At 36.5% G+C, this 15,504-nt stretch overlaps 1 protein-coding gene across 2 annotated transcripts in view; it reads left to right on the top strand.

Annotated features, from left to right (window-relative positions):
• cped1 (cadherin-like and PC-esterase domain containing 1) overlaps window positions 1–15,504 on the top strand; it is a 44,868-nt gene that overhangs the window by 20,763 nt on the left and 8,601 nt on the right. The window contains exons 1-13 of one of the 2 annotated variants that reach the window (XM_041780951.1): window positions 556–656; window positions 3,525–3,619; window positions 4,321–4,405; window positions 4,503–4,572; window positions 4,646–4,793; window positions 5,178–5,308; window positions 5,445–5,517; window positions 8,030–8,176; window positions 8,267–8,371; window positions 8,783–8,901; window positions 8,991–9,052; window positions 9,592–9,778; window positions 9,858–10,026. In XM_041780951.1, coding sequence (XP_041636885.1) covers window positions 641–656; window positions 3,525–3,619; window positions 4,321–4,405; window positions 4,503–4,572; window positions 4,646–4,793; window positions 5,178–5,308; window positions 5,445–5,517; window positions 8,030–8,176; window positions 8,267–8,371; window positions 8,783–8,901; window positions 8,991–9,052; window positions 9,592–9,778; window positions 9,858–10,026 — 1,407 coding nt within the window. In that variant the 5' untranslated portion in view covers window positions 556–640. Of the gene's footprint in view, window positions 1–555; window positions 657–3,524; window positions 3,620–4,320; window positions 4,406–4,502; window positions 4,573–4,645; window positions 4,794–5,177; window positions 5,309–5,444; window positions 5,518–8,029; window positions 8,177–8,266; window positions 8,372–8,782; window positions 8,902–8,990; window positions 9,053–9,591; window positions 9,779–9,857; window positions 10,027–15,504 lie in introns of those variants that run through there. The other variant, XM_041780950.1, reaches the window with a different exon arrangement.

Here is a 15,504-nt window from a genome sequence, read left to right as displayed (position 1 = left end):
TATTTCCTTAACCTGAAATGTGTCAAAATACCAGTTTAATACATTTTTTTTTTCAGCAGAGATTTTTTATTCCACACATTCTGCAAACATTTGTGTCTTTTTTAGAACAGAGATTTTTTTTAAAAATCCAACTTTTCCAGTACATGTATATAATTTTCTTTATCGAAACAAGAATAACAAAAAAAAATCATTATCCCCTTTAGTATAACAGTTGACACCAAATTTGCTATATGAGCCAAAATCACAATAATATATATATATATATATATATATATATATATATATATATATATATATAGTTTTTTCAATCTTTCATCCCTAGGTTAATTTATCACACTGTGTTAGTTGTAATGTAGAACAATTTATTGCTTGTGTTTGGTGAATAATACATAAGATGAGGAACCTAAAAATAATTGCATATTAAATCGCAATGGCAATATTGTGAAAAAAAATTGCAGTTTTCACAAATTGTTCTGCCCCAAATGTTAGAGTATTTTCAAAACCTCCTTTAGTCCTTCAAATAGCTTTCTTTCATTTCTTTCCATAAACCTGCAGGATAGGACAGGAGCGGGTGTGTGAGATGATTGACAGCAGCATCTGCCTGTCCTGATGAGAGGAGCACAGCAGGGGGCGGGGCCTGATGTTTGTTCCAGCAGGTGAAGACGAGGAGGACAGACTGGAGAGTTTTATGGCCTCCATAAACTTCAGAGAGCAGCTGCTCGGACCAACAAAAAACAGAAAACAAACATCCGAACAGATGAACTGAAATAGTTTTAATATCTATTATATATTGGTTTATATGAAACAATATGAAGAGGACTAGTACTGACATGCTTCTGTGAGGTGTACAGTCATCAGACAGTTAAAGTACAGTGGTGGGTCAGCTTTGGATTTAAGATCTAGTGATCTCGGGTCAAATTTCTGAATGAAATAATTACCTTTGACCTCCAAAATCCAGTTAGTTAACCCTTCTGTCCAAGTGGATTTGTGCTGAGTTTTCTGAAACTCCCATTCCTCTTCAATTCTTATGAAAAGTTGGGCTGATTTGAGGTCACAGTGAATTTGACCTTGTACCCAAGGCTGCTCATTAGGGAGGAAAGGGGAAAGATTTAAGGGTCCCAGTCTCACTGGGACTCAAATGGAGGTTACAAATAGTCTAAATCAGCCATTCCCAAACGTCAGTATGCTGTGGCCCAGTTTGAGATCTGAAAATCTCTGGGGTCCACTAAAACCTTTATGCAACCATAACATGAGACTCACGTAAGTTTTTTTCTCAAAAACAGAGGATATAAGCACCAGCACTTGGCTTTCAGAGCCATTTGCATTGCTTGAAAAATGTTTGAGGTCTGTAAACTCAGTTAAATTTTCTTTTGGTTTCTTTGAATGTACTTTGTGACCTAAAAAATCTCTGCCCTAGTATCTTTTGTGTCTCCAAAGACTCTTAAAAATTCTCAAAGTTGGTCTGCAGGCAACATAGTAGAATGTTTAAAGGAGTATCACAAGTTAATCCAACACCAGTTACACCGTGACACCGCAAAACATCTGGCTGTGCTTTGTTACTCCAGTGATTAAAATTAAAAACATGTGTTCAAGTATTTTCTAACCATTTAAAATATTATTAAACGTGATTCATTTTGTAAAAATATCATTACTATGGTTTTTAGATGTTTTAATTGACTTTTCATGGCTCACCTGCAGTGCCTCTTGGGCCCACTAAGGGGCCGTGGCCAACACTTTGGGAAACACTGGTCTATACTCAATTCAGGCAAGGATAAAGGACAACTGGAATAAATACCATTACTTATTAAAGCAACATAAGGACACATTTATCAATTGATTATTGCTTCAGTAAAATGGTAACCTTGCAAAGATAGACCTCCAGATTCCGTGTCCGTCATTCAGTAAATCCATCCTGCAAAGTTCCTGCCTGAAACGATTGTTCCCGGTCTGAGAATGAAGCTGACCAATCGGCGTCATTTGAGGTGAATGAGGCGGTAGCTACAGGTGGAGTTTAGTTTTACTGAAGCTCGTAGCAATGGCTGCTGCCTGTGTAGCAATTAGCACGGATGTAGCCTTAGCATAGCAGCAGTTTTAGCAGAACTGGACCACATTACTTTATTTAAACAAGAGCAAAGAGCCACACTGAGAGCTTCTCTTGGCTGTCTCTTTGCACTTCTCCCTACTAGCCTCGGTGTAAGTTTTATCCACAAACAAGCTCCACTGTTCATAAACTTCAGCAGCACTTGTCAAGCTTAGTTCAACCTATCAGCTTCCAAGAATTTTTGCCAAGTCCTGCCCTTCCAAAACACTTTGCATTGGAGGTTTTCCAGGATTGTGAAATACATCCCATGTAATGAATATAGAGCAGTTTAGCAAAATGTAGCCTTTTTCAAAATCGAAACCCTTTTTTTCTAAAATGTTAGAAATGTGCCAATTTAACCTAACATTTGGATTATGGATGGCCTTCTACAAGCCTGCGCAAAATTTAGGATGGCAAAAAAGAGAATACAAGAAAGACCAAGTTTCCAAATGATGACTGCTAGGCCAAAGGCCATTGATCAAGTGCACATGGGTTTAATGGGTCCAAATCTGGTCTGTCAGGGGCCCAGCCGTTGCTGTAGGCAGGCCAGGCTTCAACCACAGATCTGAGACTGGAGACTCAGCTTAGGGTTATCATTACATCACTGCAACTATAAAGGGTCCAGCCATTTCTGTGGTCAGGCCTCTGTGAACTTCCATCATGTGCCTCTAGCCTGGCTATTGTCAGCATGGAGGAATAAGAAGCTTAAGAGAGAATGTGATTTTTTTAACTTAAAATCTTGTCTTGAAAAGTGTCTCTGATTCATGTGAAATAAAGGGAAATAAAGTCCTCAGCAGACAGATGAAGCGTATAAAGAGAGTTTTATAATCCACACCGTGAGCACAGTGAACAAACTTCACTGTGAACCTCAGAGAACAGAAAGAGTGGAGTCTGCAGCCAAAGATCACAGAGGAACATTTCCTGTGAGCTCCACAATCACAAACACATGTTTCTGTTTCTGTCTCGCTCCATGTTTGGACTCAGGGCTTCCTGTAGCCCCCTTCTCCCCCTCCTCGGTCCCCGTCCTCTCTCTTTTGTTCTTTATTTGTTCAGTCTACAGTTTCGCTCCCCATCACTGGGAAAATAAAGATTTCTCTGAATTTAAATCACAGTTCTCGGAGCAGGTTGTTTGTGCAGAAAGAGAAAATATAAACCCACAGCTCAATTTGTCTGAAAACATGAACTCTGCAGATTCAGTCTAAACCTGTGGCATCAAAAGTAAAAGTCTTAGACAGCCACTATTGAAAAATGTGATGTTTTTATTCATTAAAAATCCAGGCAAACTTCTTCACTCTGTCTAAAAAGATTTGCATCATTTAGAGTAAGGAATTAATTAATTAAAAACTGTTCAAAAACTTTGGAAAAAGAACTACTAACAATGACAATCAATCAACAAAATCATGTATCTCTTGTTCAACTTTCTCCCTTGTTTCCATGGTTACAGGTGTGGGTGGGTGGAGCCTGTTGCTGTGCCTTAGCTCTGCAGAGAGGAGCTGTCTGAGAAAGATCTCCTTCTCTCACCTGCAGCCTCAACAGATGGTGAGTCTCACCTGTACAGGCTGAGCATTATCATAAATTATTTCCTAATTTTTGCAAATTTTGGTCAGTTTTTTTGGTCATTTTTGTAAATTATTTCCCACATTTTTGGCCAGGTTTTTTTTTTTTTTTCGTCTTTTTTTTTCCATTATTTTTTCATTATTTTTTTGGCAATAATTCTCTTATTTGGGTTTTTTTTTGGTCATTTTTGTTGGCTTTTTTCCCTTTATTTTTATGTCAATTATTTCCCCAATTTTTTGTCACTTATTTTTTATTTATTTATTTTTTTTTGGTCAGTTTTTTGGGGGGCATTTTTTTTCATCATTTTTTGTCAATTATTTCCTCATTTTTTGCAAGTTTTGGTCAGGTTTTTTCCTCCTTTTTGTTATTTATTTCTTAATATTTGCTGGGTTTTCTGGTCTTTTTTGTTATTATTTTTCATCATTTTTTTGTAAATTATATCCTTATTTTTTGTGATTTTTTTTATCAGTTTTTTTCCATTATCCTTTGGTCTTTCTTTCATCATTTTATTTTTGAGAATGCAATATCCATGCATAAAAATCAGTCCCAATTTCCACCAATCAAAACACAGCATTTTAGCATCAAACGTAGCAAAACAGCCTCAAAAAAATGTGGCACAAATATCTCTATCAACCCCTTGAGACAGGCTAAGCATAATTATAGTAACTTTCCGTCTGCTTTAGGTGAACCTGCTACCTGAGCTGATGGAGGCGTTCTCTGATGTAGGAGGAGGGCTCTGTCAGTTCATCAGTCGCTCACACCTGACAGGTGAGTCACAAAAGAAATGAATCACCTGATCAGGCGGATGACAACACATCAGGATGTTTGTAGCTGAAGTTTGTTTTATCTGTGTTTCACCTCAAAGGCTCTGACTTACCTATGAGGCCTCACTCCTGTGGATCGACCAATCAGGAGCTGCCAGAGGGTGTGGACAGGTAAGCTTCAATCTGATCACCTGCATAAAACTCACCTGTCCTGTGTTTTCATGTGTCCTCTTCATCTCTACAGTCACTCACCTGTGGGAGCCCTGCCTCCTGGTGTGGTTGCCATGGTGAATGTTTACATCCTGGTGACATCATCAAACCCACTCACTTCCTTCATGCATGACACCAGCATAGTGACGACCAATCAGGGGCAGAGGGGGCGGGCCATAAAGGTAAACTAGCTCTTTTACTGCTATTTTTTGTCATTAATTTTTGGTTCAAACTTCAAATTTTGCTTCTTTTAAATTATTTATTGTTTAAAGCCATGTTAATGTCAATAATTTTGTTATTTTATTTCAGTCATTTCTTGTGTTAATTCATTCATTGCTGTTCATTTGTGCACAGAAAATTGTATACACATAAAATATTTCACTTTATATTAGAATATTGCCTCAGTATGTAATTGATCAATTAGAATATTGAAAATTCAGCAAGACTTTTTACATTGATAATTTGCCTTTTTGCTCTCCTCCAGTCACTCACTTTGCGTAAGCCAATGAGCTTCTGCTGCCCCCTGCTGGTTGAACCTCAACATCATCCTTTCTCTCCTCTTTCAGCTCAGGGACTTCTTACTGCAGCAGTTAGGACCAAAACCTTCCCATGATGCTTTGATGCAGGTGAAAAGGGTGATAGGCAAAGTGCTGCAGGTGGCTGTGTCAGCCAGCCAGAAGAGAGAGAGTCCAAACAGGTACTTAGAGTCCAATAATTTTTGCTAAATCTGAGAAAAAGATGCCATAAATTAATACTTTGCATTTATTAAATGTTTCTGATCACTGCTGATTAATTATTGATATGTGATTAATAACTGTGGGCATGTGTTTTAGGTGTGTGCTGTGTTACCAGCTGATGACCTTCACTCTTCAGTTCGGCAGCTCCATCACGCCTGTTGTGGTCCAGGTAAGAGAGTTTAATATCACAGTCAAAAACTCAAATCTAACCAAGTTTATTTGTATAATTTCAAGTCAAAATATCCTAGCCAAGTATTTATAAGCCAACCTTGTCTACAAGTCTAAATAAATATCTTATTTCATGATATAAAAAGCAAAATCTTTGGACTTAGTTGCTTGTAATAAGCAACAATATCTGCTGCAAGCATAATTTAATGTTCACAAGTGAGGAAAGAATGGACTATAGGAGTCACAGACAGATCGGAGCAGCATCAGCAGTTTTGTAGATGTCGTAGTGGACTGCCATGGTGAAGAAGGAGCTAAGCTGAAAGGCAAAGCTTTCAATTTACCTGTCTATCCTCATTCCAGCCCTCACTTGAGGTCATGATCTTTGGGTAGTAACGGAAAGACTGCAATCACAGATACAAGCAGCACACAGAAATGACATTCTCCAGGAGATTGTCTGGGCTCAGCTCTAGAGATAAGGCAAAGAGCTCAGATATCCCTGGAGACCTCAGAGTAGAGCTGCTGCTCCTCTGCGTCAAAAAGTGTTAACAGAGGTGGTTCAGTCATCTGATAAAGATGGCTGCTGGATAGCGGTTTTCTGGGTATGTCCGACTGGGATGAGACTCCAGGGTAGACCCAGAACTCACAGGGGGGACTGTATATCACAACTGGCCTGGGAACATCTCAGAATTCCCCAAGAGGAACTGGAAAATGTCATTAGTTAGAGGGATGTATGAGTTGATGTGCTAAGCCTGCTGCCATCACACCCTGACCTTGGATGAGCAAAGGAAAGCAGGGACGAAGAGACAGTCAGTCAATCTTGATTTAAGCCAGTGGTTCCCAGCTTTTTCTTCCAGGCCCCGCTTTGACCGATGAAATGTACAACCCCCACCATACTCATGAACACCAATTCACATGTCAGTATACACAAAAAATCTATAGCAACAGGTAGTGGCTTTAGCCAAGACTCCCTATAATTATCTTTTTTTTATTATTATTTCCTCTTTTTTTATTTATTTATTTATTTTGGTCATTTCTTTCATTATTTTTTAATAAAATAATATATATTTTTTTACTTTTTTAAAACGTTTTTGTCATTTTTGTTGGCATTCTTTTTTAACAATTTTTTTGGTAATAATTTCCTCATTTTGTGCTATTTTTGGCCAGGTTTTTTTTTTTGGGGGGGGGGTCATTTTTTGTAAATAAGTTTCACATTTTTTTAATCAATCTTTTTCTCTATTTTTTCCATAATTGTTTTGTCAATAATTTTTTAATCTCTTTGTGTTATTTCTATTTTTTTTTTTTTTTACTTTTTTCAAAATTTTTGTTGACTTTTTCCCCCATCGTTTTTATGTCAATTATTTCCCCTTTTTTGTGATTTTTTTTTTATTTTATTTTTATTTATTTATTTATTTATTTATTTATTGGTCTTTTTTTTCATCATTTTTTTTGTCAATTATTTCCTCAGTTTTTTTACAATTTTTGGTCAGTTTTTTTATTCATTTTTTTATCAATAATTTTCACATTATTTTTGCTGGGGGTTTTTTTTTGTATTTTTTCTTTTTTGTCATTATTTTCATCATTTTTTTGTAAATTATTTCCTCATTTTTTGGGATTTTCTGATCAGTTCTTTTTCATTCTTTTTTGGTCATGTTTTAGACAGTGCAATATCCATGCATAAGAATCAACCTCAAAGATCTGTTTCTTGCACAGATTTTCCATCAATCATTTAAAACACAGCATTTTAGCATCAAATGTAGTGATGAGCAGCAAAACAGCCTCAGCTGTTGGATGGGCATGATGCTCCCGCCCTGCATCACTCATTTACAAGAAGGCTTTTTAGAAAATATTTGACCTCACCTTGACCTCACCTTGAAAATGACTTTTATTACCTCCGCCAAGGAGGTTATGTGATTGGCAGGGTTTGTTAGTTTGTTTGTTAGCAACATAACTCAAAAAGTTATTGATGGATTTTGATGAAATTTTCAGGAAATATCTGAAATGGCGTAAGGAAGAACTGATTAGATTTTGGGAGTGATCCAGATCACCGTCTGGATCCAGGAATTTTTTTAAGGATTCTTTACTATTGGGAGATAGGGCTAATGGCAGAGGTCTGCGCTCTCAGAGTGCTTTTCTAGTTCATATATGAAAACATTGTATTTCTTATGCAGCAGGCATGTTTGTTCGCTGTTAGGGGTCATGGACTTCATATTGAGAACCCTTCATGTACAAGTGGACCAATCTGGGATCAAACGATGAATCTTCAGCCTCCTCTTCATCACTTTAATCACTGTAAACACAGCTATCATCCAAACTAAAGGCTTTTATTTTGAAAACACCACCCTCATAAAGACTCTTTGATGATGATGATGATGAAGGTTAATCAGCGCACTCTAGATGACTTCACTGTGAACAAAGACGCTCTTTCTTTCTTTCTTTCTTTCTTCTTAAATGTCCAGCAGAGGGCAGCATGGTCTCTAGCTTCTCTCTGATTGGTCATTCATGCTTTTCTCCAGGTAGACCTTGATTTGAAGTTTTCTGCTCTGAGTGATGACACCTTTGACAGACAGATCACTAAAGACCTTATTTTGGAGGACTCTCTGCACTTCCTGCTGTCCTCACAAACACACCTGTCCTCAGACACACAGGCTGAGGTGAAACAGGTGAGTCTTAAGCCAAAAAGTTGAAAAACTGTTCAAATAAATTGATCATTTAGTAATCTCTGTTCTCCTTCTCTCCTGTTTGTGTGTCAGTACGATGGCTGCAGAGGGACACTCGGCGTCTGTTTGAACGAAGAAGAGCTTCTCCTTCTTCTTCAGTTTCAGCACCAGATGAAAACACCTTCATCTTTTACACTGGTAAATAAGATAGGGCATCGTGTCCTTTCACCTCAATACTGTAAATGATTGACAGGTGTAATGGCCAAGAACCCTGGAATTGCAGATAATTTGTACAAAATTCTTTTAACCCATAGTCCACCAACTTTTAAATGATGAAACAACTGCAGACTTAAAGACAATGACAAGTTATTTTGCATCTTTTAACTCAAAAACACAGATTTTTTAGTAGTTAAAATTACTTGATTGTGATGCTAATTCTGTTAGCTCCTTTATGGCTGTTTCCATTATGTGTAAGCATGAAGCTAATGAACTTTGTACATCCTGGTCAATCTGGGAGAAATGCACCACTTCTGCCAAGAGAGTCATGCACCAGCCACATCTGCATTTAGTATAATAAAGACATACAGTATGTATTCTCTGTCTTTGTAGCTCTACCCCAGCTCCTCCTCCTCCTCCTCCTCCTCCTCTTCCTCCGCTCCTCTCGGCATCTCAGATCTTCTGATCAGGATCGTTCACTTCTACGAGCTCCAGAGAAACCACAGCCTTAGGTCAGTCTGTGAATGTTTAACCAGTAAACATCAGTATAACAATCTGTAAATGTGCCTTGATAATATTTATATTTTTGTTTTTCAAACAGATCTGATGATGCTAACGAGCCAACCAACCAGGGGTCAGGACTGTCTTCCTCACAAGATGAAGGTAGGGCTCTTCTTCATCTCCCTCATTAAATAAAAAATGTTGAAATCTCAAAGTTTATGGCAGAATAATAGCCTGTAAGAAAAACTGCAGTTCCTCTAGTGTCCACTAGAGGCTTTCTCCTATGGTGAGTTTTTCCCCATAGAGTCCCATTTTAAAATGTCCAACTTTACAGCAGATTTAAACATGTATACAGCGTGGTACAGATGAACACCTTTGGTCATTTACATTTCAATTACAACGGAACAACATGAGACTATCATGGTATCAGAATTTAAAAATTTCAGTGATGCTCAACAGGTGGACCAGGACCCAATAGCAGGTCATGCAGCTGGTTAATTGGGTCATGATTTGCTGCCTGGGTTTAAAAAAATGTTATTGCAAAGTATGTACAATGTGCAGAAAAGCTAAGCCTCTCTCCATTTGGGTTTTAAAAAATTACTGTTTCAAGTTTCAACACCGCAGATCGTTAACAACTGTAATCACATGGTCTCTAAGTCTGTGGTTTCAGTTAACTCTGTTTTGATGGATGTGTTTGCCAGGCTCTTGCGTGGACCCTCACCTGAGACAAATCTACACAGACCCGCCCCTCGCTCTGACCCCACCCTTCAACCCCGCCCTGAAGGAGTACCGCGCCGAGGTGACCTTTGACACAGTGATGGTGAAAATCAGACCTGAGCCTGTCAGCTCGGCATGTCGTGTTCACCTAGACGAGCACCGAGGGCCCAGGTGAGCCCTGACCCTTGACCTCAGACCTCTAACCTCACAGTTCAGGCCTCTAACAGGTGCTTTTATTCTTCTTCTTCAGGATGGCGAACTACCCAGTTGGCCTCGGTAACAGTCGGATCAGCATCCTGGTGACAGATGATACTGAGCCGGAGCCTGTTGTCATGACGATCTACACCGTGCACGTGTACCGAGAGAGCCGGCCCAGTCTGCCCATGTTTGGAGATCATGTGAACTGCAGCTTCCTGCAGGTAAGTTCAAGGTTCTTTATTGTCACATATATTCAAGACAAGTTCAAGATTTAATCCACCAGCAGCACTGAGAAAAGAGGAAATAAGGCACTGTTGGAATTTTACTGATGGACAGCAGGGGGGAGCTGCAGCGTAGAGTTAACTGCTGATGGAACAGTTTGCATGTGGGCATTGCTCTCTCGGGTAGATGAATGCGTGCGTCTGTGGGGGGGTTCAGTCATGCTGCGGGGCCCCTGGTGTGAGGCCCCTGGTGAACAGAGAGCTCATTGATGTAGGGTGGCGTCTGCTCTTTGAAGTCTGTGCATGTGAAGATTAAAGACAGAGGACAGGTAGAAACACAGGTGTTCACTGACCAGAGCTGAACATCCTCAACAAGCTATGAGTTCAGAAGACTATTCATACACACATTTATATAACTGATAATAATGTGTAGATGAATATTAATGAACAACTCCAGTACAGGATTAGACGGTGTAACTATGCCAGATTAGAGCTGTTTGATAAATTCCATCTGCTCTCACTGTTAGATGTGATTTAATAAAACACAATTAAAAACATGTGCAAATAAGCAAACTGCATATTGCATAATATTATATTAATATAATAATTCATTGTTAAATAGAAAAAAATTATTGTGATGATGAAAACTGAAAAGGATGTAAAATAAATAGATAAATCTGACAAAAACAATTAAGACAGAAATAACTATTTCAAGGTCATTCTTGTCCAGACTTCACTAGATGTCTTCATGTAATTTATTTTCAGTTCAGTTTAGGCACTGAGAAGAGACATTGCAAGTTTCCTTTCACTAGTTTTAAGTACTGAAGTGACTGTCCAGTAGATTCCTCTAAAAACAGCGTAAAAGGGTTTCATTGTCGCATTGTTGCCAGGAGTATCTGGTTAAGTCACTTTTGTTGTCCTTTGTATCAGAGGACAACCCCTAGTCGTATCTAAAAGAAGCTAAGCCCCGCCCACAACACACTTAAAAAACTTAAATATCAATTTAACAGTTTTCATTGACAAAATCCTAATATTCTAGGACTGCATACAGTTGTTCTTTACAAAAGATCTATGTATAAACCATCCATTATTACTACGGTGACTCTTGTAAACAATAAAATTATGAACAGAATGTATTAATTTCAAGAAAAAAACTCAAAATCCTCTAGTATAAAAGTCACAAAGTTGAATTTTATTTTATTGTAAATCTTAGACAGTACACCTTTGTAAATTTACATTTGAAAAACCATAACTTTTTTTTACTTTGTAACATCAAAATATAACACTTTTTAAAACATTTAAGGTTTTTCCTTGTAAATTTCCAACTTTGTTTTCTAGTAAATGTAGGTTCAGTTTTATATTCTCAATACTTCATATTTTTTTTGCCAAAGATTTTGACTTCTTTGCCCAAAAATCACCAGATTCTCTTTATTTTTTAACCTCTTAAATGGTCCCTAATACATTGTTGTAAATTCTTAATATGATTTTAGAATAATGCTTGTGCAACTAATTTGACTTAGAGTCGTTCCCCCACCCCTCCAAGATCTTAAGTGCACCCCCTAGGGGTGCCCAGGGAACCACTGCTTTACGGAAATGCATACCAAAAATAATGCTGTCTCTTTTGAGAGGATCCCCAAAGACTGTTATGACACAGTTTTGACTGATTATTATTATGATTATTATAATTATTATTGTTATTACCATGATTGATATTATTATCATTATTATTACTTTATTTATATAAAAAATGTTTACAAAGCACTTTAACCTACAAAGCAAAGCAGGATCTCAGGAAGATAACAGATCGATATCAGGCCAAGACCACTTTTAAAAAGAGAATCTGTACATTTTCTAGGAAAAAAATCTGAATTTTTAAGTTCAATTAGTGGCAAATTCACAAAGAAAAAAAAAATACAAATTGAATAAATCTTAAATTTAGGTAGGGAAAAAGATTTATTTTAGATTCTAAGGTCAAAAATAGCCTTTTGTTTGGAACAAAATCCCACTAATTGTATGAATCAAATTATATATTTTTACTGGGACGGAGCAATAAGAAAATGCTTGTGATTTTCACCCAGAATTAAATAAACATCTGTATTCAGACTTTGAAAGACTGTCATAAACTGGGGTTATTCAGGAGAAAACACCACTTACAGCATAAAGGAGATGACTCTGATCCATCCACCATCTTCAGTTTCCCTCCTTGTAAATTTAGGACTTTATAATGTTAATACAGGACTTTATAATGTTAATACAGGATTTTATAATGTTAATATAGGACTTTATAATGTTAATATAGGACTTTACAATGTTAATACAGGACTTTATAATGTTAATATAGGACTTTACAATGTTAATGCAGGACTTTATAATGTTAATATAGGACTTTACAATGTTAATGCAGGACTTTATAATGTTAATATAGGACTTTACAATGTTAATGCAGGATTTTTTAATGTTAATATAGGACTTTATAATGTTAATATAGGACTTTACAATGTAATGCAGGATTTTATAATGTTAATATAGGACTTTATCATGTTAACATAGGACTTAATCATGTTAATATAGGACTTTATAATGTTAATCTTTGTTAATCTAATCTTTAAACTAATAAACTCAGGGTTTGGTTTCTTGTATGTTTATCACTTTTAAACTAAAAAAAAGTTTTTCCCTTGAAAATGAACAGATCTTTTATTTTTTTATTTTAAAGAGTGGCCCTAATTTACTCTCCTATGGGCCAAAAATGGTTTAAGTATATGAAAAATCAAAAAATAAAATAAGGCAGTAAAAAAAATCATTGTGAGTTCATATGAAATATGTGTGGAAATACTGAAACTAACAACAAAAGGTTTAAATGCATTTTAGCTCATAACTGAAAATCAGAAATGTTCCTCTAAAATGTAATCAAATGATTTGGATTAAATTTCTTTAAACTGATTTAGACTATTAAGTTTATTTCTATTCTAATTTAATTTACTTCAGTTTAGCCAGTGAACCCTTACTGTAAACATGAAAATAAATATCCGTACAGTGGAGTCTGTGCTGGTGTCTCCCTCACAGTCCTGGTTCTGTTTTTAATAACCTGGCAGGATTATGTTGTTAGTTCTGCTTCTTCTTCTGTGGTTTAAACATTTATCTTTATGACTGCGAGTCTGAGCAGCAGCACCATGAGAACGTCTCCATGTCTGTGTTTGAGGATCAGACACTCTCTCGGTGCCGACACGCTGAGTCCTCTTTAATCCATGATGATGATCCACGGAGATCAGACCGCGGTCTCTGCAGAACGTTCACCTCAGATAACTTCAGACTCCAAATTTTAACCTCCGCAAACTCTGAGGTTATCTCTGCTCGCTCTGTTTTAAGTTTCAGCTGCAGACTGCCACGTTTACACGGCTGGAAACCTGAAAATAACAGACCAGAGAATACCAGCACAGTGACTGCCATGTTTATTTACATTCCCTCTCTTCTACTGTGTGACGAAGCAGGCATGAATTCTCACTTTGGGAACTAGAACTTTGTTTATACTGATAGATGAATAACAATATGTTGTGCCTGAACTTCTCAATAACAAATCAGTTTCAACAAAAAAGTTTGAAATGATTTTTAGACATTCTTACAAACATTTAACATGAAAAGAAATCACTTGTATGAAGAAAAACAAACCTTTTTAGAGTATTTCATCAGAGCTTGTTAGAAACAAATTTACTGTGGGGACAACATGATGCAGACTGGCGACAAGGCGCTGGGTTCAACATGCAGGTCTGCAGAAGCCCAGCAGAGGGTGCTCATGTAGCAAAATGCACCAGTCTACGTGGAAACTTATTAAAACACAATATAAACAGCATTTTCACTAAGAAAATAATTAACATGTGCAAATACTGCAGGTGGCACCATTAATACTGCTATATTCATAGCAAACTAGTCTATTAGTTTTTGTATTGAAACTGATAAACCGAAATAGTTTAAAAACATCTAAATGTTTATTTCATAATAATTTAAGTAAGAATAAATGTTTATTATTAATCATCTGCATTTTTATATGAAGACCAGGGATGAACACTGTTCTAATTTAAGCTTATTTCTGTGTTTAACAGTGGAAAGAATCAGCATGAATTAAAAACTCTCTGCAGAGTGTTTTTGTGCTGAGTGAATGCTGCTGATATCAGAGAGGATTTGGTGTTCTGCTGTGGATAAATCTGCAGACTGAGAGTCTGATCTGAAACAACCACAGAGTCAGACGACATTTCAATTAAATGCACAATATCCAGAAATTTCTGCCCCAAAGTTTTAAAGTCTAATCCAAAGAGAAAGTTTCCTTAAAAAGGAAACAGTTGCACACACTTATAACTGATAAAAAGAAACTAGTAAGTGGAATAAAATCAGCATTAACATGTCTGATATCAAACAGAGATAGAGCAGATTTATTTGAGGTTCATCTATTTATTATTAAATAACAATCTGCTCACACCAAGTCCATGTTAGAATATTTGTTATAGTTTTTTGTTTTTTATTATCCTTAATACTGGTTCCTCACATATTTAAGGAATGCATTTTAATTTTGTTGTGCTTTTACAATAAAGATATTTTATTCTAGTCTATAAGAATAGAACATATAACATCTTCATACTATCAGCTTAATTCAAAATGCTGACTAATCAATCAAAATTAAATCACGGTACTAAAATAGTGATTAAAAGTCAAATATAAAACAAGAATTTAAAAAAAAGATTAATAAGGAAATCACTATGATATGAAAGAACTAATGATGAAACTTAAAACATCTACTGATAATGGAACAGAGTGCAGTATATAAATACGTATATAAATATAATTATGAACAATAGCAAAGTGTGTCAATGAATTTTGGGGTGCAGGCGGTCTCGTGGTTTAAGGCGTGCCCCATGTAGGGTGGCCTGGCTTCAAATCTGACCTGTTGCCCATTCCCGCATGTCTCTTCCCACTCTCTCATCCCTGTTCCCGACTCTATCCACTGTCCTTCTCTATCAATAAAGGCACAAAAAGCCTGAAAATAAATCTTTAAAGATGTGAAAATAAAATTTAGAAGAGTTTTATGTATTGTTGAATATTGGACAAAAATCAAGCATTTCAAAATAATTTTTGAATTTATATTTGTGAATATTTTCTGATTCTTAAATACAGATTTTTCAAAAATAATAACTGAGACTGAAGTTTTTGTCTTTTGGGACTTTTTCACATGCTACTTTGCCATTTCAGGCGCACAGTGTAAGGTCACATAGTGGGGCAGCAGATGAATATTACTCATCCTAGTATCCACCTGCTCTTACAGTGAAGTGTAAAAAAGGAGCCCACTGTACCTTTGAATGTTTCATTTTGGTTTAAGAAAATAGTAAAGGGAAAATTCCGTTTTTAAAAGTTCTGAAAATCTCTCAGCTGTTGATTGTTTATCTTCACTTGGTTAGAGGATGCCAGTAAATGTGAAATCCTGAAAGTTCA

Source organism: Cheilinus undulatus, linkage group 23 (assembly GCF_018320785.1).
Source record: "Cheilinus undulatus linkage group 23, ASM1832078v1, whole genome shotgun sequence".
Lineage (NCBI taxonomy): Eukaryota > Metazoa > Chordata > Actinopteri > Labriformes > Labridae > Cheilinus > Cheilinus undulatus.
The sequence above is the reverse complement of the archived record's forward strand: the minus strand, read 5'-3'. Positions and strand labels throughout refer to the sequence as shown.